This window comes from Hyla sarda, chromosome 6 (genome assembly GCF_029499605.1).
Source record: "Hyla sarda isolate aHylSar1 chromosome 6, aHylSar1.hap1, whole genome shotgun sequence".
NCBI classification, from domain to species: domain Eukaryota; kingdom Metazoa; phylum Chordata; class Amphibia; order Anura; family Hylidae; genus Hyla; species Hyla sarda.
This window is the reverse complement of record NC_079194.1, coordinates 270,746,762-270,773,414: the sequence shown is the minus strand read 5'-3', so window position 1 is coordinate 270,773,414 and position 26,653 is coordinate 270,746,762. Positions and strand designations below refer to the sequence as shown.

General features: G+C 42.2%; 1 protein-coding gene across 5 annotated transcripts in view; it reads left to right on the top strand.

Annotated features, from left to right (window-relative positions):
• Window positions 1-26,653, top strand: part of VRK3 (VRK serine/threonine kinase 3) — a 175,346-nt gene that overhangs the window by 19,665 nt on the left and 129,028 nt on the right. For 4 of the 5 annotated variants that reach the window (XM_056527292.1, XM_056527293.1, XM_056527294.1 and 1 more), the window contains exon 3: window positions 2,786-2,902. The exons of the other annotated variant lie outside the window; for it this stretch is intronic. In XM_056527292.1, coding sequence (XP_056383267.1) covers window positions 2,786-2,902 — 117 coding nt within the window. The remainder of the gene's footprint in view (window positions 1-2,785; window positions 2,903-26,653) is intronic. 5 annotated transcript variants of the gene reach the window in all.

The window sequence follows — 26,653 nt, the reverse complement described above, 5'->3', positions numbered from 1 at the left end:
GGCCCCGACATAAAAAAGCATCGTATGTCGATGCTGACATCGACATGCGATGGCCTCTGAGAGGCCATCGTATGTCGATTTGATCATATGTCGGGGCCATCCTAGGTCGGGGGTCACTGTAGCGCACAAGGGTCACATATGTAATATTTCTAAAAACTGCAGAATTAGGTAAGTGAATATGAAGTTGCATTTTTGTGTTAATAGCTGCTGTGATATGAAGAAAATTGAAAAAAGAAAATGATTATTTTTACAATTCTCTTCCAAATTGCTGCTATTTCCGTGAAACACTGAAAAGGTTAAACGTTCTGAATGCAATTTTTGAATACATTTAAGGGTGCAGTTTTTATAATGGGAAATATATGGGGGGGGGGGGGTTCTAACATATAGGCCCCTCAAATTCATTTCAATACTAAAACTTGTCCCTAAAAAATTTCCACTGAAATTTTCGTGGAAACTTGGAAAACTTTTAAGCCTTCTCATATCTTAAAAAATAAAAACATGTCTATTTTATGATGCCAAGAATGGCCTGGAGATTAGTTTAAGTTCGGGCGCATGGGCGGCCGGCGGAAAGGCCACGAGTGCGCATGTATAGTATGAGAACGAGGCGACGGGTGAGACGTCGGCACAACGCGCCATAGCGCGTCACACAGAGGAGATTGGACAGAAGGACCGGCGCTCACCTGGAAGTAAACACCTGGTGAGTACCGGGATTGGATGGAGTCCACAACAGGTATGAGATAATAGTAGCCGTTGGATGGATGATGCTGTCCACCAATGATGACATCATAGGGGTAAACTCTAAATACTCGATGCCGCCATTTTGGGGCCATAGTAGCCACATATACCTCTTGAGATTGCCGCGGTGCGGCGAAACATGTAGGGGTGGGCATACTGTTTGAGTTTTAACCAACCCTCTGACAAGGCAGTGTGAGTGTCTGCAGCACCACACTTAATACTGTAAGGGAATTTTCCCTCATTAACCCTGTACACACCTGTCAGGGGTTATTTTAACTTTACAATAAAAGTTACTTTTTAGGGGTTGAGCAATAAGGGGGTTTTCACCCCGGGCTTCGGCCTTGGGGGTTAGGTTAATTTTAACTCCGCCATGCAAGACACACTGGCATTTGTATCACACACAGGTAGATACTTATTGTTTTAATTTCTTAGTTTCTATTGGTCAGTATTTGTAGAAATTTACTATTTTAGTCTTAAAAAATCACTCCCTGAAGACGTTTGGTGCGAAACAGCAAAGGGTTGGCGCTTTGGGTATGGGTAGAGAAGACTAGTTATTATTGTTCTTCTCTGCAGGTACCAGAGTGTGGTGTGCTTGCAGACAATTGGTCTGTGGGGCATGACTCTCTGGTTGGTCCTTATACAGTCTCATTACAACACACCATCCATGCAATAATTTTTTTTTTTTTCTTGTGCATCTTTGACTTTTTACTATGTAGATTTTGACTTGGCAGTATATATGTGTGCAAATTCACCATTCTAGTCAGTCATATGCAGGTACTGAGGTACAGTGGTCCCTCAACATACGATGGTAATCCGTTCCAAATGAACCATCGTTTGTTGAGGGATCCGTGCAATGTAAAGTATAGGAAGTTGTACTCGCCTGTGCCCGCTGCCCTGGATGTCGCACTCAATCGCTGTCGCCGCGTCCCCGTGATGTCCCCGCCGCTCCGGAACGTATCTGCTGGCCGGAAGCGTTGCTCACGTCGCCGTCGTCACGTGACTACACACACCGCTCCTATTGGATGACGTAACAGCATGCGCGGCGACGTGATGACGACGAAGGAGAGCGCCGGTGATGGAGGGGATCCCGAAGAGGACGCTCCGGAGCCCTGAGGACAGGTAGGAGACCATCACCGGAGCACACGGGGCACCGTAAATGGCTATCCGGCGGCAGCTGAAGCAGTTAGCGCTGCTGGAGAGCCGTTTATGCGATGACTCCGACATACAAAAGCATTGTATGTTCATGCTGCCGTGTCTCGTGCATGGATCCACACTCAAACCCTCCGTGTCCACACAATGAATAAAAAACGAATTGATCCAGCACTTGAAGAACTTGAAGCTTTATTGATAAATCCTCTTTAAAAACCACATGGAACAACTTTCCAAAGTCTGACACCTATTGACGCGTTTCGAGCGCATGCGCTCGAAACGCATCAAGATGTGTCAGACTTTGGGAAGTTGTTCCATGGGGTTTTTAAAGAGGATTTAACAATAAAGCTGCAAGTTCTTCAAGTGCTGGATCAATTAGTTTTTTTATTTACTCATTTTACACGCAAGGATTTTTTGGGATGTTATATAGGCAAAAGGTAGAGAACCTTGTAATCGGTGTCCCCAGCACTAGCATCAGGCAGTACCAGCAGGTTAGTATGAATAACGCTGCTGTGACAATTGAGGCATAATTCAAAGATCCCTATTAGAGATGAGCGAACTTACAGTAAATTTGATTCGTCACGAACTTCTCGGCTCGGCAGTTGCTGACTTATCCTGCATAAATTAGTTCAGCTTTCCGGTGCTCCGGTGGGCTGGAAAAGGTGGATACAGTCCTAGGAAAGAGTCTCTAGGACTGTATCCACCTTTTCCAGCACACGGGAGCACCTGAAATCTCAACTCATTTATTCAGGATAAATAATCAACTGCCGAGCCGAGAAGTTCGTGACGAATCGAATTTACTGTAAGTTCGCTCATCTCTAATCCTTATGTATGCTTGTATGGTAGGACACCAATTTAATTGGTTATAATGCTCACTTTGTACATTTTTACTTTCATGTAGTTTACAGAACACCTGTAAAATTTTTTGAAGATGTTCATGATCAGAATGAAGCAAGCTGCAGTACTTCACCTCAAGTAGTACAAAGCAGGGCATCAACCAGGAGCGCCTCTAAAGAATGTAAGGTTTGCTTCTTAAGTTGTACAAGTTACACAGTTTGGGGGGGCGGGGGTATGTTTTTGTCAGCTGCTTTCTTTTCATATGACAAACATTTTTTGTGCCATGATCTGTATTTATCATTTTGGACTAAATAACACTTTTTTTCTTAATTTTTTTTCATTTCTGGGATGTAATGCGACCAAAAATCAGCTATTCTAGCTTTTGTTATATTTTCTGTCTCTGTGGTTCACCGGATCAATAACATAATATTTTAATTAAAAACGTACCCAAATTTCTGCTGTCAAAAATAATCAGCCGAAAATGGAGTTTTCAGCATTGTGCCAAAAAGAAAAAAATGTGCCTATAATTTTAGGTTGCGGGGCCAGACGGACTGATGGACACTCTCCCTCAGCAGAGGCAGAAACAAGAAGGGCCCCAAGTATTTTCTCCTGTGCTGGAGAAGGGTCCAGGTGGGGCTGAGCTGGGATGAGGTTGTGCCTGAAGGACCTTTGATGATGACAGAGTTATGATTAGATTGTGGCTTTAGGACCTGCCATGATGTTTTTTTTATTTTTTTATTTCGCTTTTACAAAATACACAAAAGACATTTCTCATACATAATATGCTATATCACATATTCCTTTTACTCCCTCCCTCATACCCCTCAATTTCCTATCCCTCCCTCCCACTTTGCCGTCAGTCCGAAGCTTGCACTACAGGATCACATGATCCTCTTTGTACTCATCTCTCCAATTCTTTCTTATTCTCCACACATTTCTTTTTCCCAAGATAATATATGGATTCATATTTACGCACTTTTTCTACAATTTTTACTCCATTCTTCTATGTATGGGGCTTTTGGTGCAAACCATCCTGAGAATCACAATTTTTGCTAGACTCAAGAGTTTAACTATTAATTTTTTATTTCTTACAATTCCCAAGCCCATTATTGCCGTCATGATCTGATATTCTAGTTTGACCCCTAGATTTGTTTCAATTTTCTTAGACTTGTTCCCAAAAAATTTTAATTTTATTAAATTCCCAAATCATATGAACCAAATCAGCTTTTTCTGTATTACAGCGAGGGCAATTTGAATCAGATCTAATACCCAGTTTAAACAATCTATCAGGGGTATAGTATATTTTATGTGTCAGTTTTATTTGTATTAATTTGTGATTTAAGTTACCGTAATCGTAGATTTATCTATAGTCTGGAAGATTTCCATCCAGTCCTCCTCCTCCGTCATTCCTAATTCTCTTTCCCATTTACTTTTAAGTTCTTAAATTTGGTTTAGCTTTATGTTTAATTATAATTTTATAATTTTTCCCCAGTTTACTTCCTGATTGATTACCACAGTCTAATAATATATCAATTAATTCATGATGCTCAATTGCTCATTTTGGATTATCTTTTTCAACTGCAAATGCACCTGAGCATACCCCTATTCCACTTTTTTTTCAAAATTATATTTATCGTTCCAGGATAACAAACATTTATTACTTACAATCTGTTCTACTCTAGAGATCCCATATTTTTCCCAGTTAACACATTCCTTTAATTTATATATTTCTGGGAACAGGATATTCTACCAGATCCTAGTAAATTTTAAGCTACCCAATATTCTTTTTACAAAACTCCAACATTTATTAGTCATTTTGAAGAAGGGAGTTCCCCCTAATGTAAAGTTTATTTGTCTTTTCCCAATATATCCCAAGTAGAGACATTTCTCTCCTCAAATATTTCCATAAATGTTTTATTAATTTCACCCTCCAAACAAAATGTGTTTAGTTGTGATGCCAAATAGTAAATCTGAAAATTAAGCATTCCCATACCTCCCAGTCTCACTGGGGGATTGATCATATTTTGTTTGATCCTGACACGTTTGCGCCCCCAAATCAATTCATTTATTTTCCTCTCTATTCCTTTAAAATATTTGTCTGGAACCCATATAGGGGCTGCTCTTAGGGGATGTAAGAGCATCGGCAATATAGCACTTTTAATTAATACAACTCTGTCTGCAAAAGAGAGAGGACTTTATTTCAGATCTTGATTTTACCACCAATTTTATCCAATATGGGTATAATATTAAGTTTAGTATACTGAGTTCTATTTTTTGTAGTTTTAATTCCTAAATATTCTAAAGTTTCATTAGATTTAAAAATAGTAGTATCACCCATCAACTTATTTGGTTTATTCTCTGAGAGAATTCCAGGTTTTGACCAGTTAATCTTGTATCCTGAGTATTTCCCATATTCTTCCACTATTTCCATTATTCCCTTTATATTATCCATTGGATTTTTAACAAAAAGAACATCATCTGCATAAAGTAAAAAATTTTCCCTTATGCTGTTGATCCCGAACCCTTTGAAACTGTTTGTATTCCTGATGATCTGGGCCAGAGGCTCAATCGCTATGGCGAACAATGTGGGTAAGAGGGGGCATCCTTGCCTAGTGCCTCTCTCCAAAGTAAGACTTGTTGTTATACTGCCATTAATATTGATGTTTGCAGTGGGGGAGTGATATAATGCCTTTAACGCCCTCTTTATTAAATCACCCAGATTAATTTCCTCCACCACCTTCTCGAGGTATCCCCACTCCACCCTGTCAAATGCCTTATTGGCATCTAGAGACAGGATAGAGTGGGGGCCCCCCGTTCCGATCTGTATATTAAGGAATGTTCTTTGAATATTACTGTAAATATTTCTACCTTGTATAAAACCTTTTTGTTCCTCCCCAATAATTCCCTTAATCACTCTCTGCAACCGAAGCGTCCAAATTTTCGCAAACAGTTTGTAATCGGTATTAAGTAACGATATTGGGCGATAGGAACCCACTTCTTGCTCATCTTTGCCTTTTTTTGAATTAAGGACAATACAGGCTTCCACCATTGAAGGGGATAATTTCCCCATGACTAAGGATTCATTTCAAATTTCCAAAAACAAAGGCATTATAGTATTCTCAAAAACCCTATAGATTTCAAAAACAAAACCCTCACTCCCTGGGGTGGAATTCCCGTTACAAGTTTTTATGCCTTCTTAAAGGGGTACTCCGGTGCTAAGACATTTTATCCCCTATCCAAAGGATGGGGGATAAGATGCCTGGTCGCTGGGGACCCCCGTGATCTTCCACGCTGCACCCCGTTAGAATCAGCCCCCGGAGCGTGCTCACTCCAGGTCTGATTACTAGCGATCACGGGGACAGAGCATAGTGACGTCACGGCTCCGCCCCCTCAATGCAAGCCTATGGAGGGGGTGTGACAGCTGTCACGCCCCCTCCATAGGCTTGCATTGTGGGGGCAGAGCGTGACGTCACGCGGGGGCGGAGCCATGACTTCACTATGCTCCGTCCCCGTGATCGCCAGCAATCAGACCCGGTGCGAGCACGGGGTGCGGCATGGAAGATCACGGGGGTCCCCAGCGGTGGGACCCCCGCGATCAGGCATCTTATCCCCTATCCTTTGGATAGGGGATAAGATGTATTAGCGCCGGAGTACCCCTTTAACCTCTTAAGGACCTATGACGTACCGGTACGTTATGAGTCCGCTCCCGATCTCATAGCGGGTCGGGGTCGGGACCCGTGGCTAATAGCGCGCAGCACTGATCGTGGTGTTGCGTGCTATTAACCCTTTAGAGGCGCGTTCAAAGTTGAACGCCACATCTAAAGTGAGCTGTTAGGGATTGCAGCGGCGAAATCGCGGCATCCTGAACAGCTTACATGACAGCCGGAAGATCCCTACCTGCTTCCATGCTGTCCGATCGCCAATTGACTGCTCAGTGCCTGAGATCCAGGCATGAGCAGTCAAGCGGCAGAATCATCGATCACTGGTTTCCTATGAGAAACCAGTGATCAATGTAAAAGATCAGTGTGTGCAGTGTTATAGGTCCCTATGGGAGCTATAACACTGCAAAAAAAAAAAAAAAAGTAAAAAAAAAAGTGAATAAAGATCATTTAACACCTCCCCTAATAAAAGTTTGAATTACCGCCCATTTCCCATAAAAAAACAAAACAAAAACAGTGTAAATAAAAATAAACATATGAGGTATCGCCGCATGCAGAGATGTCCGAATTATAAAAATATATCGTTAATTAAACCGCATGGTGAATGGCGTATGCTCCAAAAAATTCCAAAGTCTAAAATAGTGTATTTTTGGTCACTTTTTTATATCATGAAAAAATTTATAAAAAGTTCAATAAGTCCTATCAATGCAAAAATGGTACCGCTAAAAACTTCAGATCACGGCGCAAAAAATTAGCCCTCATAACGCCCCATATGTGGAAAAATAAAAAGTTAGAGGGGTCAGAAGATGACCATTTTAAACCTATACATTTTCCTTAATGTAGTTATGATTTTTTCCAGAAGTACGACAAAATCAAACCTATATAAGTAGAGTATCATTTTAATCGTATGGACCTACAGAATAAAGAGTGTCATTTTTACCAAAAAATGTACTGTGTAGAAACAGAAGCCCCAAAAGTTACAAAATGGCGTTTTTTTGTATCAATTTTGTCTCACAATGATTTTTTTTTTCCGTTTCGCCGTCGATTTTTGGGTAAAATGACTGATGTCACTGCTAAGTAGAATTGGTGGCGCAAACAATAAGCCATCATATGGATTTTTAGGTGCAAAATTGGTAAGGAGGAAAAAACGAAAATGCAAAAATGGAAAACCCCCCCCGGTCCTTAAGGTGTTAAGCTCTTCTAAACTAATTTCTTTATTTCATGTTTTTGTTCCCCCGAGATTTTTGATAGTTTTAATTTACTTAAATACTTTCCTATTTCACAGTTTGACTGTTTGTCTTCACTTTTGTAAACATTTTTTATAATAACTAAGAATAGTCTGTTCGATTTCTTCCTTAGTATAAACTAAGCTGTTATTTTCATCCTTATTTGCTCTAATATCTTTACCCTCCCTCTGATTTTTTTATTATGTTTATTAGTTTTCCCCCCTTCCACATATTGTTTTTGACCCTTAAACAATAGTGCATGTTGTGCTTTTTCCAAAGTGTAGTCTTTGTATCTATTCGGTGCTAAATTCAATCTCTCCCAATCTTTAATCTGATTGGTTTGTGCATATTGTGCTTCTATATCTTTAATCTCTTTTATCATTTGTGACTCTTTCTCTCTACATTTCCACTTAAAATTCGCAATCCTTTTAATAAGTATGCCTCTCAAAAAGTCTGTGTGTCCCATACAATGTGTAACCCAGTGGATCCCTTATTTATTTTCCAAAACTCCATTATCTCCTTTTCCACTCCATTTACAATTTCTTTAATATGTAACCAATGTGCATGAGTAGAAAGTTTATGTGGATTCATCCCCCTATTTTTATTCCTAATATGGGCTACTAGCAGAGCATGGTCCGAGACCGTTTTAGGTTCGTAACAGATTTTATTTACCGAGGTAAAGGATTGTTCCACAACCAACATTAAAGGGGTACTCCGGTGAAAAACTTTTTTTTTTTTTTTTAAATCAACTGGTGCCAGAAAGTTTAAACAGACTTGTAAATTACTTCTATAAAAAAATCTTAATCCTTCCTGTACATATTAGCTGCTGAATACTACAGTGGAAATTCTTTTCCGTTTGAAACACAGAGCTGTCTGCTGAATCACGAGCACAGTGCTCTCTGCTGACATCTCTGTCCATTTTAGGAACTGTCCAGGGTAAAAGGAAATCACCATAGCAAAAACATGCTGTTCTGGACAGTTCATAAAATGGACAGAGATGTCAGCAGTGATGACAGCAGACAGTTGTCTCGTGATGTCAAAAAGAAAAGAATTTCCTCTGTAGCATTCAGCAGCTAATAAGTACTGGAAGGATTAAGATTTTTCAATAGAAGTAATTTACAAATATGTTTAACTTTCTGGCACCAGTTGATTAACCCCTTGGGGACAGAGCCCATTATGACCCGAAGGACGGGAGCATTGTTTGCAAATCTGACCACTGTCACTTTAAGCATTAATAACTCTGGGATGCTTTTACTTATAAATTTGATTCCGAGAGTTTTTTCGTGACATATTCTACTTTATGTTAGTGGTAAATTTTCGTCGATACTTGCATCATTTCATGAAAAATTTTAACATTTTGCATTTTTCTAACTTTGAAGCTCTCTGCTTATAAGGAATATGGATATTCCAAATAAATTATATATTGATTCACATATACAATATGTCTACTTTATATTTGCATCATAAAGTTGATATGTTTTTACTTTTGGAAAACATCAGAGGGCTTCAAAGTTCAGCAGCAATTTTTCGCAAAATTTTCAAAATCGAAATTTTTCAGAGACCAGTTCAGGTTTGAAGTGGATTTGAAGGGTCTTCTGGTTTGAAATACCCCATAAATGACCCCATTATAAAAACTGCACCCCTCAAAGTATTCAAAATGACATTCAGGAAGTGTGTTAACCCTTTAGGTGTTTCACAGGAATAGCAGCAAAGTGAAGGAGAAAATTCAAAATCTTCATTTTTTACACTCGCATGTTCTTGTAGACCCAGTTTATGAATTTTTACGAGGGGTAAAAGGAAAAAAATCCTCTCAAAATTTGTAACCCAATTTCTCTCGAGTAACAAGATACCTCATATATGTCAAGTGTTCAGCGGTTGCACTAGAGGGCTCAGAAGCGAAGGAGCAACAATGGGATTTAGGAGAGTGCGTTTTTCTGAAATGTTTTTTGGGGGGCATGTCCCATTTAGAAAGCCCCTATGGTGCCAGGACAGCAACCCCCCCCCCCCCACATCGCACACTATTATGGAAACTACACCCCTCAAGGAACGTAACAAGGGGTACGGTGAGCCTTAAGACCCCACAGGTGTTTGACAACTTTTTGTTAGTCGGATGTGTAAATGAAAAAAAATTTTTTTTCACTAAAATGCTGGTTTTCCCCCAAATTTTACTTTTTTACAAGGGGTAATAGGAGAAAATGCCCCCCAAAATTTGTAACCCCATTTCTTCTGAGTATGGAAATACCCCATGTTTGGACGTCAAGTGCACTGCGAGCGAACTACAATGCTCAGAAGAGAAGGAGCGCCATTGAGCTTTTAGAGAGATAATTTGTTTGGAATGGAAGTCGGGGGCCATGTGCATTTACAGAGCCCCCCGTGGTGCCAGAACAGTGGACCCCCCACATGTGACCCCATTTTGGAAACTACACCCCTCACGGAATGTAATAAGGGGTACAGGGAGCATTTACACCCCACTGGCGTTTGACAGATCTTTGGAGCAGTGGGCTGTGCAAACAAAAAAAATTACATTTTTCATTTTCACTGACCACTGTTCCAAAAATCTGTCAGACCCCTGTGGGGCGTAAATGCTCACTGTACCCATTGTTACATTCCGTGAGGGGTGTAGTTTCCAAAATGGGGTCACATTTGTGGGTATTTATTTTTTTGGGTTTATGTCAGAACCGCTGTGAAATCGGCCACCCCTGTGCAAATCACCAATTTAGGCCTCAGATGTACATGGTGCACTCTCACTCCGCAGAGCATTTTATGCCCAGGTATTTCCGTACTCAGGAGAAATTGCGTTACAAATTTTGGGGGTCTTTTTTTTCCTTTTAATAAAAAGTAAAGGGCAACACCAGCATGTTAGTGTAAAAAAAATTTCTTTTTTTTTACACTAACAGGCTGGTGTAGACCCCAACTTTTCCTTTTCATAAGGGGTAAAAGGAGAAAAGTCCCCCAAAATTTGTAGTGCAATTTCTCTAGAGTACGGAAATACCCCATATGTGTCCCTAAACTGTTTCCTTGAAATAAGACAGTGCTCCGAAGTGAGAGAGCACCATGCGCATTTGAGGACTAAATTAGGGATTGCATAGGGGTGGACATAGGGGTATTCTATGCCAGTGATTCCCAAACAGGGTGCCTCCAGCTGTTGCTAAACTCCCAGCATGCCTGGACAGTCAGTGGCTGTCCGGAAATGTAAGGAGTTCAGGGGTGTGGAAATTTTATAAAAAAAACTACTTGTCCACGGGACTAAAATGGAGCAAAATGTACTTGTCCCTCATGATGATCCAATTTTTGCTTTTACGCTCTAATTTTTTCCTCCTTGCCCTATAATAGCCATAACTACCTACTATAAGGATACCTTTTAATTTTTCTATAACATATTCTCTGAACCAAAAAAAAAATATATATATATTTAGGGAAGGGAAATTGAAATAGTAATAGATAATTTTGCAGATTTGGTGGTTTTCTTTTCTACGCCATTTACCTTGTGGTTGAGGTAACATGTTAGTTTTATAATTTAGGCGCCTGATTACAGCAATACCAGATTTGTATCGTTTACGTCATGTTTTACTAATTCTGAACTTTTTCCAATTTTTTTAATTGCCATTTTTTAACCCCTGTAGCTTTATTTTTTCCCGCATACCAGGCTGTATGAGGGCTCATTATTTGCGCCATAATCTGTTTTTTGTATCGGTACCATTTTGGTATTGATCTGACTTTTTTAATCGCTTTTTAACTTTTTTTTTCTGGGATATTATAAAAATTGCAATTCTGTGGTTTGGTATTTTTTTACATTTACCATACGGGATACATGATGTTATATTTTAATAGGTTGTACAATTACGCACGAAGCGATACCAAATATGTTTATTTTTATTTTGTTTGAATGTTTTTATATAGGAAAAGGGGGTGATTTGAACTTTTAACATGTAAGGGGTTAATGCAGCGGTCTTCAAACTGTGGCCCTCCAGATGTTTCAAAACTACAACTCCCAGCATATCCGGACAGCCAACGGCTGTCCTGGCATGCTGGGAATTGTAGTTTTGTAACCTCTGGAGGGGTACAGTTTGAAGACCACTGGGTTAATGTGTGTCTTTCAAACTTTTATTAAAACTTTTTTTTTTTTTTTTTAAACACTTTATTACATGATTACATGAGAAATCATTAGATTCCTCAGACAGATGAATAGAGTTCTATTGAACTCATTGATCTGTGAGCTCTGTGATCCATTGATAGAGCCTAGTCCAGCCAGGCTCTATCAATGACCGAGCGGGACAGCATGGAACAGAGGTAAGCCCTCCGGCTACCTCCATAGTGGATCGCCCCCCCCTGCGATCGCGCTGCGGGGGGGGGGGGGGCGATCCACCCCACTAGCCCACCAGGGAGCATTCACATGTCCCTTTAGATGCCGCTATCAGCTTTGACAGCGGCGATCTAAAGGGTTAATAGCCAGCCGCGGCGATCGCCACATGCTGGCTATTAGCGGTGGCCCCCGGCTACTGAGAACAGCCGGGGGCTGCAGAGTATGGAGCGGGCAGGAATCCGGAGCCCGCTCCATACTCCCCTGTGAGCGCCGCAAGCATCTCCCCGTGCAGACGCGCCTCCTACCCTCAGCTCTCCGAAGCTACAGCTGGGGGGAGTGAAGGCAGAGGACGCAGATTTGCACGGGGAGAAATAAGCCACGCCCCCGCACGTCTGCAGAGCAGGGGAGAGAAGACAAATACTGTACACAGCTTCTCATCTTCCCTGCTCTGCTTCGGAGGACACAGGCTGCAGAGTATGGAGCGGGCAGGAGTCGGGAGCCCGCTCCATACAGACTGCAGAGGTCCAGGCCACTTGTCAGGTCCGGCCCTGCTTGCCCGAAGCCGGGCTAAGGGCTGGACAGATTCACCTGCCCGGCGCCCAAAACTGCTAGTCCCGGGCGTCGGGCGATAGGAATTCCACATCCCTGGAGTTGTTGTTTTGCAAGAGCTGGAGGCTCCGTTTTGGAAACACTGTCGTACAATACGTTTTTAATTTTTATTCGGGGGGACAGTGTAAGGGGGTGTTTATGTAGTGTTTTACCCTTTATTATGTGGTAGTGTAGTGTAGTGTAGTGTTCTTAGGGTACATTCGCACTGGCGGGTTACGGTGAGTTTCCCGCTAGGAATTTGCGCTGCGGCAAAAAATTTGCCGCAGCTCATACTTGAAGCAGGAAACTTACTGTAAACCCGCCCGTGTGAATGTACCCTGTACGTTCACATGGGGGGGGGGGGGGGGGGGTTGGGCAAACCATATAGAGGTGGTTATGGCTGTATTACAAGTTTATAAAAAAAATCCACTTTGGGCACACAGCTTTTCAAATGTTAAAATATATGTGCCGGCCTCCTGACAAGAGAGTGCAGATAGATAAAAAAGGAATTTTTCTTGCATCGCTGGACCAAGAGGATTGTAAAGAGACAAGGCTCTTGAAGGATATAATCAAAGTGGCATTTATTAAAAGCACTCTGGGCCAGAAACGCGTTGACATGCTTTTAATAAATGCCACTTGATTATATCCTTCAAGAGCCTTGTCTCTTTACAATCCTCTTGGTCCAGCGCTGCAAGAAAAATGTCTTTTTCATCTATCTGCACCATTATTACCGACGACTCCAGTGAGCGTTCGAAGGGATTGCCAGCTGCAGGATCCATAGACACATTCTACATGCGAATAAAGGTGTTGTGCTCTGAGCGCAACATCACATGGTGAGTGAGATTCACACCCTTTTCCTTTACTATATTGTTCTACTGTACTTCACTAGGGGTGCGTTCCCTATTTTTCCTTTATCTCTTACATCCTGACAAGAGAGAGGAAAGGGGAGCAAAAGTGCTAATTCGCACTGCTCTAGAAAAAGTGCCCTTAGGTGTTAGCTCGCCTGCAAAACCAGTAAGCACAGTGTTGGAGCAATCTAAAGGTATTTTAAAGTTAAAATCATGCATATTATGCTTACAGGTCTTAAGGCATATAAGTACACTGGCTTGAGCATTTTGTTACATTTTATGCCAAATAATAGTAACCCTTTAACGTGGGTGTATGAGAATTATTATTCTTTTTTATTTATAAAAATCCAGCTTAGGCTGGGTCCACACTACGTTTTGTCCCATACGGGAGCGCATACGGCAGGGGGGAGCTAAAAGCTCGCGCTCCCGTATGTTACAGTATGCGCTCCCGTATGTCATTCATTTCAATGAGCCGACCGGAGTGAAACGTTCGGTCCGGTCGGCTCATTTTTGCGCCGTATGCGCTTTTACAACCGGACCTAAAACTGTGGTCAACCACGGTTTTAGGTCCGGTTGTAAAAGCGCATACGGCGCAAAAATGAGCCGACCGGACCGAACGTTTCACTCCGGTCGGCTCATTGAAATGAATGACATACGGCAGCGCATACGGTCACATACGGGAGCGCGAGCTTTTAGCTCCCCCCTGCCGTATGCGCTCCCGTATGGGACAAAACGTAGTGTGGACCCAGCCTTACACCACCTACACTTTAACACAACCTAAATATCATTGCCACCACCCATCACTTTTAGCATAAAGGACGCCACCAATCCATTCTGGATATACTATTTCCAAATATAATCTACTCTCCCCAGTACCCTAAAAATAACAGGAAAAAGATTAACCCAAATTTATATTCTAACACTTAACGCAAATGGATGTACAGGGGTGTGGAAATTTAAAAGAAAACTACTTGTCCAAGGGACTAAAGCGGAACACAATCTACTTGTCCCTCAAGAAAATCCACTTGTCCTGGTAGATGAAATAATTTCAACCAAAATAGTCTGATCCCCCCCCCCCACTAGACCACCAGGGATGGATATAAGATCCCTTTAGACACTGCTGACAGCGGTGATCTAATGGTTTAATAGGCGATCGCAGCATGTCAGGATATTAGCGGCAGGAGAGCTGTAGCTCCTCTTACTCCCAAGCCAAGCCCAGAAAAGTCTAGATGTAACTTTTTGATCGCCTTATAAAAAATTTCTCATATGAAGTGACCAAAAATGAACAATTCTGGACTATTCTTTTACATTTACACCGTTCACCGTACGGTTTAATTAACATTATATTTTAATAACATGGACATTTCCACATGTAGCGATACCACTTATGTTTATTTTTGTACATTATTTTTATTTAAAGAAAATTGGAAACTTTTATTAGGAAAGGGGCTTATTCACATGTATACGCACTTTTTAAAATATTTTAATCACTATTTTTCAGAATCAATAGGGACTTATGTGTTACTGGGGGGGGGGGGGGGGTTCTGCTTCTCCAGTTTGTATGGTACATTTTGTGTCAGAAAATGATGGAAGTTGCATTTAGTTGCTAGATAACTACAACTCCCAGCATGCCCTGATGCAGCCGATGGTTGTGTGGGTGTTGCACTGTATAGTAGTACAGTTAAGGTTATTGTGTAACATGCTGGGAGTTGTAGTTTTGGTCCGTGTCAGCTGCAGAGCCATAGGATGTGTCAAGGAATACTGGGAATTACAGTTAGTAACTAAAAATAAATAAAAATAAAAAATAAATAAAATTAGATGGCACAACTGCCCTAATGCCCGATGTGACAGTCCACTCCTATGCAAAACATTCATGCATACACATATCATACATGCACCAGCCACTGTCCCCATATCATACATACACACACCCCCGCCACTGCCCCCCCCCCCCCACATCATACACACATACACTCACACCATACATATACACCATACATACACCCGCCGCGGCCCACCCCACATCATACATTACATACATACACACATCACACTTAGACATCATACATACATTATACATTACATACACATCACACATAGACAGACATCATACACACATACACTCACACCATACATATCCACCAGTGTTTCCCATCCAGGGTGCCTCCAGCTGTTGCAAAACTACAACTCCTAGCATGCCCAGGGCATGCTGGGAGTTGTAGTTTTGCAACAGCTGGAGGCACCCTGGTTGGGAAACACTGATATACACCATACATATGCACACATCACATACACACACACACACACACACACAATCACACTTGGACATCATACACACATTATACATTACATACACATCACACACAGAGACATCATACACACATCACACATTACATACACATCACACAGAGACATCATACACACATTATACATTACATACACATCACACACAGACATTATACACACATTATACATTACATACACATCACACACAGACATCATACACACATTATACATTACATACACACATCGCACATAGACATCATACACACATTATACATTACATACACACATCGCACACAGACATTATACACACATTATACATTATATACACATCACACACAGACATCATACACACATTATACATTACATACACACATCACACATAGACATCATACACACATTATACATTACATACACATCACACTTGGACATCATACACACATTATTCATTACATACACATCACACACAGAGACATCATACACACATCACACATTACATACACATCACACATAGACATCATACACACATTATCCATTACATACACATCACACACAGACATTATACACACATTATACATTACATACACATCATACACACATTATCTATTACATACACATCACACACAGACATTATACACACATTATACATTACATACACATCACACACAGACATCATACACACATTATACATTACATACACATCACACACAGAGACATCATACACACATCACACATTACATATACATCACACATAGACATCATACACACATTATCCATTACATACACATCACACACAGACATTATACACACATTATACATTACATACACATCACACAGACATCATACACACATTATACATTACATACACATCACACACAGACATCATGCACACATTATCCATTACATACACATCACACATAGACATTATACACACATTATACATTACATACACATCACACACAGACATCATACACACATTATCTATTACATACACATCACACACATACATCATACACACATTATACATTACATACACATCACACACAGACATCCTATACACATTATCCATTACATACACATCACACACAGACATTATACACACATTATACATTACACACACATCACACACACAGACATCATACACACATCATACATTACATACACATCACACACAGACAGACATCATACACACATCACATATACACTCACACCATACATATACACCAGTGTTTCCCAACCAGGGTGCCTACAGCTGTTGCAAAACTACAACTCCCAGCATGTCCAGGGCATGCTGGGAGTTGTAGTTTTGCAACAGCTGGAGGCACCCTGGTAGGGAAACGCTGATATACACCATACATATGCACACATCATACATACACCTGCCGCTTCCCCCCCATCATACATTACATACACATCACACATACACTCACACCATTCATATACAACCACCCTTCCTGCCGTCGCCTGTATTCTCGGCCTCCTCACCTGAGCCGCCATGAGTGGACATCAGAGCTGTAGTCACCGCCGGTGTGAGGTGAGATTTCCGTCCTCCCCCTCCTGCTCTGTGTTTTCCTCGTGCAAACTAGCAACCTCCCCGTGGTGGATTAGGTCCTATGGAGACAGATCAGGGGGAGGGGGAGGGCTGTGTGCGGGGGATGGAGCTGTGCACGGAGCTGTCTACGTCCTCTCTCTCACCCTGCTGTGTCTCTGAGCTCCGTCCATCCTCCGGGAGGGGAGATAAGGGGACTCTGCAGTCAGCTGGAGGCCGCCGCCCCCTCCATACACTGTGAGCCCCGGTGTGAGGTGGAGACTTATATCCGCTCATGCGCCTCACACCAGCAGTAAAGAAAAATAAGGGGGAAGTCTGTCTTTCCCTGCTAGCCCGATACAGGGCTAAATCTATAAACAATTCACCTGCCCGGTGCCCAAAACTACTTGTCCCGGGCGTCGGGCGATAAAATTTCCACATCCCTGATGTACATTTATGTCCATTTGCGGCTCTTGAGGTACCACGCGTGCTCAGCAGGAATGCGCACATCATACCCGATTGGTCCTGGTTGCTATAAGCTATGATGCCCGGCATTAACCCTTTAGATGTGGTGATCAAACTTGATCGCCGCATCCTAAACAAAAGTAAATAATGCCGGTTAGCTCAGCGGTGCTGTTAGGGACCGCCGCAGTGGAATCGCAGTGTCCCGAACAGCTTGCAGGACGCAAGGAGGATCCCTACCTGCCTCCTGCACGTCCAATTGCCGAATGACTCCTCCATGCCTGAGATCCAGGCAGGAGCAGTCAAGCGGCGATAAAAGCGATCAGTGTTATGCTATGGGTGCTATAACATTACAAAAAAAGTGTAAAAAAATAAAATAAAAAGTTAATAAAGATCACCCCCCCCCCCCTTTCCCATAAAAAAAAAAACTGTGTAAATAAATATGTGGTATCGCTGCGTACATTAATGTCCGAACTATAAAAAAAATATATATAGTTAATTAAACCGCACGGTCAATGGCGTACACGTAAAAAAATTAAAAATTCCAAAATAATGTATTTTGGATCACCTTTTATACCATAAAAAAAGAATAAAAAGTGTTTAAAAAGTCCGATTAAATAAAAATGGTACCGATAAAAACTTCAGATCACAGCGCAAAAAATTACCACCCCGTATACGGAAAAATAAAAAAGTTATAGGCGTCAGAATAGAAAAATTTTCAACGTATTAATTTTGGTGCATGGTGCAGTAGTAAAGTAAAATCAAACCTATATAAATTGGCTAATCCTGTAGCGGAGTCTCTATCGTTGCACTTGCCCTATTTGCATAGACAGTACTCCTAATCAGACAACACGTCAGTGTTGATCCATAGCATATTTACGTATCTGTCGCGTGTCCAGACAGGCCTATAGTTGCTTGATTCCTTTTTACTACCTTTCTTGTGAATGAACATTTGCTCATTTCCAATCTTCTGGGATGACTCCTGTTACCATTGATTGGTTAAATAAATCTGTTAACGGTTTTGCTAGCTCACCACTAAACTCTTTTAATAATTTTGGGTGTATCCCATCAGGCCCCTGTGATTTATTTGTCTTCACTTTAGAAAGCAAACGCAGAACCTCTTCCTCTGTAAAAACACATGCATCAAACGATTCCTTAGTTTTCCTCTCTAATAAAGGTCCTTTTCCTTCCTTTTCTTCTGTAAAAACTGAACTGAAGTATTCATTAAGGCAGTCGGCTAGCCCCTTATTCTCTTCTACATACCTTCCTTCCTTTGTTTTTAATTTATTTATTCCTTGTTTTGATTTCCTTTTTTATTTATATATCTGAAGAATGTCTTATCCCCTTTTTTCACAGTCTGAGCTAGTTTTTCTTCTGCCTGTGCTTTAGAAGTTCTTATAGCTTGCTTGGCCTCTTTCTGCCTAGTCTTGTAGATTTCCCCATCTTCATTGCTCTGGGTTGTTTTATAATTACTAAATGCTAGTTTTTGTTTTTAATGATTTTGGCCACTTCTGCTGAGTACCACAGTGGTCTCTTCCTTTTTCTGCTTTTACTGACAAGTCTAATGCAGTTTTCTGTTGCCTTCAATAAAGCGTCTTTTAAGTAGTCCCATTTCTCCTGAACTCCATGTAATTTGTTCCAGTCTGATAGGGACTCATTTATGGCCGGTCTGGCCGTTTTGCGCTAAAATCAGGCAACCGCAAGCCCACGTCTGCATGAAGTGAGGCCCCCACCCGCGGTTTCTTCTCGGGTGGGAGGTCGTCTCTTGCTTTTTCGAGACATTTGGACCTCTCACATTCAAGACTCTTGGGTCAGGGATGTGGTGTCCAATGGTTACCGGATCGAATTTGCATCCCTTCAGAGGGATCGCTTTTTTCCCTCCGGGGCCCCCCCGGTCTCCTTCTCTGGTGAAGCAGTTTCGAGCGGCTCTCCAGTCTCTGCTTCTCCAGGGGGTTATTGTTCCTGTTCCCCCAGGGGAACGGTTTCGGGGTTTCTATTCAAATCTTTTTGTGATCTCCAAGAACGACGGTTCTGTGTGCCCAATTTTGGACCTCCGTCTTCCGCCGGACAAACGTCTGGTGCTCCAGTCGGGGGTCCGCTTCCTTCGGACCCAGGCATCAGTCTCCATCCGCACTTGTATGGAAGTCCTGGGTCGGATGGTGGCAACTATGGAGGCCGTACCTTTTGCCCAGTTTCATTACCGCCCCCTTCAACTGGCGATTCTCTCTCGATGGAACAGGTCTCCCCTGTCCCTCGATCGTCAGATTGTTCTCCCTCGCAGGGTCCATCAGGCTCTGCTCTGGTGGCTCCGCTTCCCCATTCTTCTCCTAGGGCGGTCGTTTCTTCCCCTTCACTGGCAGGTTGTTACAACGGATGCCAGCCTGTCGGGCTGGGGCGGAGTGTTCAGGGATTGGACGGTTCAGGGACTCTGGTCTCCCCAGGAGACCCTTCTTCCGATAAACATATTGGAATTACGGGCGATTCTTCTTTGTCTTCTTCATTGGGAGTCCCATCTTCAGTCCCGTCCTGTCCACGTTCAGTCGGACAATGCCGCGGCCGTGGCGTACATAAATTGTCAGGGCGGCACTCGCAGCTCGGCAGCCATGGCCGAGGTGACAAAGATTCTCTCCTGGGCGGAGAGCAAGGTTCCGGCCATTTCGGCGATTCACATCCCAGGGGTGCTCAACTGGGAAGCAGACTTCCTCAGTCGGTCCTCACCCGACCCCGGCGAGAGGTCTCTACATTCAGAGGTCTTCGCGCAACTCTGCGACCTCTGGGGCATTCAGGACATGGACCTCTTCGCGTCCCGGCACAATCGGAAGATCCTTCCGTTTGTGTCCAAGTCCCGGGACCCTCAGGCTCTGGCCGTGGATGCCCTAGTGATTGCTTGGGCGGGGTTTGCCCTACCCTATCTGTTCCCTCCTCTTCCGCTTCTTCCCAGGGTGCTGAGGAAGCTCAAGGCAGAGGACGTCCCCGCCATTCTGGTAGCTCCAGATTGGCCCCGAAGGTCGTGGTACGGCTCCTGGACGACACTCCACTGCGCCTTCTGCTCCGTCCGTACCTGCTCTCTTAGGGTCCTCTTTGCACCCCAATTTACAGTCGCTGCATTTGACGGCGTGGCGGTTGAGACCGCGGTTTTGAGGGCCCGCGGGTTCTCTTCCCAAGTCATTCGCACCATGCTCAAGGCTCGTAAGCCCTCCTCCGCAAGGATTTACCACCGTACTTGGAGGTCTTATTTTCGTTGGTGTGAAGCACAGGACTTCTCCCGGTGACCACCTCTGTTCCCCGTCTTCTCTCCTTTTTGCAGTCGGGGTTGGAACTGGGGTTGTCTCTCAGTTCCCTTAAGGGTAAGGTTTCGGCCCTTACTGTTCTTTTCCAGCGGCCCCTGGCTTCTAATCCTCATGTCCGGACCTTCCTGCAAGGAGTGGCGCACGCTCTTCCTCCTTATCGGTCACCCTCTCCTCCTTGGGACTTGAATTTGGTTCTGAGTGCCCTCCATGGTGCACCCTTTGAGCCCCATAGCAAGCTGTCTCTCCGCCTCCGTTCTTGCTGAGAAGAAATGCGAAGGATCTCTGATCCAAAAAAAAGTGGTGCCTTAGAGCGCTCCTTTCCAAAGGGTAGGGTGTGGAATTAATAGCCACACAATCGGAATGTAGATAAAATCTGGAGATTTATTGCAGGTACAGTGCAAACAGGATAACGCGTTTCGAGGGGTGGGACCCCCTCTTTGTCAGATCCTGGGATCAGATAGGCTGATCCTCCTTTTATGCAAAAAAAAGCCCGCGAAAATTCCAGCGGACAAATCAAAATATGGTACATATAAAAACAAGAGATATCCAACGCTTGTCACAGTAATTAAATCATAAAACAATAACAACAATAATGACATGGTTCCTATTGTGAAACAATTAAAACAAATAGATTTACCGGGGACACATACTGCCGAGGTCCTTAAGTGTTTGACTGTAATAATACCATTCCATATGGCACTTAGACCAGATAACAGATTCTTGTGGAACGTCTGCATTCATGCCTAGGATAGGATAGGAGAAGTGCAGCAGGAATCACCATGGCAGATGGAGTTATGGGAGAACTTCCTACTCCCTTGGATTGGTCTTGTTCACTTCGGCCAGAACAGAAGGAGATGCGATTGAAGGATACATCATTTAAACCTGAGGAGCGGGAATCAATTTCTCCCTTTTCCCCTCATGTTTGGTGCAGACCATTGGTTGTTTTCTAGATGTTTACAGTTGGGAATGGATCCCAGTGTTTATGGGCAGATAACCGGAGGTATGAAGATTAATTGTTGCATATTATAGAGATGTATATTAAGTTCTTTGAAAAGGTACAACGTCCATCAGAATATATAAAAATATATATCCGCTCGTAGTTGCAAAATGCTTCTTCTCTTCATTAAAGGAATCCTCTTCTTACTGTTATATAGAGTTTTTTAGAGGCAAGATGATGGAAATTAGATACGTCCTCCATAAGTTTTTGTTAGTATGGAGAGGCATAATTGTCATTAATTCGTATAGTGTTTTTTTAGTTGGTGGTCACAGTTAGAAGATACATAATTCTCTTAGGTTACTGTATCCAGAAGAGATGATTAGTGTATAACTTCTACCGCCTCATTTAAACCTTGCAGTTGTAATGATTTCTCAATACAGTGAGAAATTTACTACATACATTCACCATTACAGCGGAGATCCACCAACCACTCCAACAATCCAAACAAGATTTAATCAATCTATCAGATAAAAATAAGAAAACCAACTATGGTCCAGGCTTTCACAATCAGCGCATTCATCCATCCTCCTCCTCTGCGAAAGAAGTAGCGAATAATACCACAGGTATTCATTTTTTAGAGGTGGGTGCAAATAAAACAAGGACAATAAAAGACTATTTCACCCCGGGAATACCTACCAAAAGAAAACTCGAAGAGGAAAAAGAGGAGGGATCTATTCACAACAACTAAAACATAAAAAGAAACTGTTAATTAATGAAACTAATACTAAAACTAAAAATATTCAATCTTTCAGACCATATCTTCAATCGGGGTGAATTATCCCTGCTACACAAAGGTCTCTCCTATTGTCCAAAATATCATTCAAATAAGTTTGATTTATTTCTAGACTTACATAATTTCACTAGGAAATTGACGCTACAACGCCATTTCCTATTACCCACTTCCACCTCCAACAAACTGGAGTCCATAGCTCCAGAAGTATTGGGAATCCATCCGGAAATCAAAACTAAATCTAAGTTTTATCCAGTGGATAGCCAGGGACATCTCTTGAGGGCATTCCACGACTCTGTGGTAGAAGATTTCAAAACCCTCTCGGAGAGATTTCCCTCTCACTCAAAAGAGGGGTATCTCTCAAAGTATGAACAAGCGTCACTAAAGTCACTAAAAGATAATCTAGATATTGTGATTCGCCCCGCTGATAAAGGCGGGGGCATTGTGGTCCAAAATTACGACTACAACGCCGAAGCATGGAAGATCTTGGGCGACACTCTTTATTACTCACAAATCAAGTGATCCATTACCAGAACTAAAAACTAAATTTTTTTCACTTCTGCAAGAAGGAGTGAAACAAGAAATCATCACAAAAAAAGAAAAACACTTTCTATGGACACCAAATCCCAAAATGGCATTTTTTTTAATTACCTCCCTAAAATACATAAAGATCAGACACATCCACCAGGCAGGCCCATCATTTCAGGGATTGGAAGTATCACAAGTAATATTTCACAATATTTGGACCTGATACTCCAACCATATGTCCAAAATCTACCGAGCTATCTCAAGAACTCCGACCAATTAATAACTACACTCAGAAACTCCATCTGGGAAGAAGGAATGCAGCTCGTGACAATGGACGTGTCAGCACTGTATTCGAATATTAGACACTATTTAGGTCTGGCAAGTACATCCCATTTTTTAGAAAAAGATCCCAACATACCTGCAAAACAGGCTTCTTTTCAAGTCACCATACAGGTGAAATATTTGATTTAAAATTCCACCTTACCGGCCAATCAAAATTTGTGATTTTTTATTTTTTTTTATTTTAATATTAAACAATTACAAAAATACATTGTACAATTCAGATAAACAACATCACCAATCAAAAGAAAAACAAAAGCCATAGAAACCAAGTAGCCTTGCTTGTTTACATCTAAGAGTATACCTAATCAACACCCCCCCCCCACCCACTGGCACCGAGAAGAGCAAAGAGAGGGAAAAGTATAAAATAAAAAAAAGGGAGGAGAACCTTTAAGTCTACCATAAATTCCACGTTTTTCTACATTCTCTTTGACCCCCCCCTACTCCTCATCCATCTAAACTCCTTATTTTTCATGGTTTTCAAACCTTCCTTCCATTCCTCTATTTGCAGTTCTTTAGGGGATGTCCAATTCCTTAATATGATCAGTCTGGCGAAGAACAAAATCAGATGTAGTAGGCACTCAAATTTGCCCATCTTACCAATAGCTCCCAGTAGTATAAACTCTATCGTACGAGGTACCTTCACAGGGATTTTACTTTCTACCTCTTTTATTACAGATTCCCAGAAAACAGATATCTTCTCACACGACCAAAAGCTATGCAGATAGTCCGCTTCTTCCAAACCACATTTAACACACTGTGACGTGATTTTCACCCCTATCCTATGTAAATGAAGCGCGGAATAGTGGGTCCTGTGTAATATCTTAAATTGTGTAATTTTATGTTCCATATTACGAGAAACCTTGCTTATATTTTGGGCCATAATGTCCCAGTCATCCTCAGACACAGTACCCACTATCCCGGACCATTTTCCTTTAATTCTATCGGTCCCCCTTACTCCAATAATCTTATTTAATTTCTTATACAAAATTGATATTCCTTTTTTTTTTAAAGTGCTCTATTTGAATTAGTGCTTCTATCAAATTGTGTTTCTGTGCTACATATATCTCCTTATCTATCGTGTTATGGACTGCATGGCTAACTTGCCAATAGTACAGCCAATCATTATCACTAATGTCATACCCCCTTTTTATGTGCTTAAATGAAAAAAGTTGTTTTATACCCTTACTATCCCAAAAAGTTGACGCACAATTCACCAATTCTTTAAATTTGTTGTTACCCCATAGGGGTGTGAACCCAAAGCTATTTCCTAAATGTAATTCTCCCTTTAATCTTTCCCATACTTTTCTATATTTATACAATAACATCGTGTTATTTGAACCACTCTCCTCATAATCATCTAATTCCAACACCTCATATATGTTCACTTTCTCCTTATCTACTACAATCTTCTCCAGATATCTAGAATTCCTCCAATTCACGATTCGTACCAACTGCGCGGCCATGTAATAAACAAAAAAGTTGGGCATATCCAATCCCCCCCCCCCTATCTCCAGGGGCCATAAAATATCTGTACTTCAGACGAACCCTTTTTCTTCCCCATAACAATCTACCCAGTATCACTTCTATCTTCCGGAACCAGCATTTGCCGATCCACATTGGCGAGGCAGTAAGAAAAAAAATGATCTGTGGGAGGACCACCATTTTTATTATCGCCATCCTTTCTGACATAGAGAAAGGCATTTTAATCCATACTTCTACTCTCTTCGCTAAACTATTTAAGAGGGGCCGTATATTGTTAATCACAAACCTATCATTCGTGGCTGCTATTTTTACTCCCAGATAGGGGAAACATTCTTTTTTTTTTTTAACACGGATAGTCTTCCCACTGTCACCCCCATATCTTCATCCAGGGGGAGCATAGTAGATTTACTCCAATTTATCTCCAACCCAGAGTGAGGGGCAAATGCCTCGAACATCTTAATGATACAATGTATTTTTTCTTGTGGGTTAGTTACAAAAAGGAGGATATCATCTGCAAATAACAAGATCTTACTCTTCTCTCCATTTACTCCAAATCCCTCATAAACATCATTATCTCTTATCCAAGCCGCTAAGGGTTCAATATAAATTAAAAATAAAGTGGGTGAGAGGGGGCAGCCCTGCCTTGTTCCTCTACTTAGTTTGAATGGGTAGGAGGGAATTCCATCCACCACTACACTCGCCTCGGGGTTAGTGTATAATAACTGTATATAACTCAAAAACCTCGGGCCCACCCCAACCCTCTTCAAAACTTCCCAGAGGTATCCCCACTCCACCCTGTCAAAAGCTTTAGTAGCATCCAATGACAGAATGGAGCGGGGGCCCCGGGATCCACTCTGGATTGCTTCATACACCTGGTGAATATTGTCATGAACCGTTCTTCCTGACCTAAACCCTCCCTGGTCGTTGTCCACCACTGCATCCACTACTTTATCCAATCTCCTTGCCAATGCTTTCGCTATTATCTTTATATCAGTATTAAGCAAGGAGATAGGACGATATGAGCCCAAATCCAAGGGATCTTTATCTTTTTTCCTAATGAGTCTAATATTAGCCTCACACATAGATTTAGGGAGAACCCCCCCCCCCCCCCTCCAGGATTCATTAATGATACCCAGCAGTTTTGGAAGTAGCAGGGTTGAGTATGTATAAAGCCTGATGGGCTGTATTTGTGTGAGGGGCAGAAGTAATTATCGCTCCCTGCACTTCCAGGTGGGGCTTATTGGGAACAGGTGGGGGTGTGTGTATATAACTTCCCCTCTCCTACAGGGGCGGAGCACGTGTCGTTTGTGGAATCTCTGCTTCCTGTGGCAGTCTGGTGTTTGAATCTCCCACAAAAATCTTCAGAGCTGCTGCTCACGGTGCGGAGGCCTCGCTGATCATGAGTCTGGGGGGTGCAGGCGCGGCATTCTGGCAGCTCCGCTGGCTGTCTTATCTGGGGATGCTGTGTCTCACTCTGATTATAAGGTAATATTGGGCAGGTATGGTTCTGGCTGGCTCTGCCTGCAGAGGTAGTGGGGGCCAGGAGCGGCAAGCAGGTGAGTTAAATCGGTGCTGGGGGTGGCATGGCCTCAGCATTTCGCGCAGCCCGCTAGCTGCCTCATGGCGACATGTGGACCGCCCGCCACCCTCACAGCTACAATTGTCT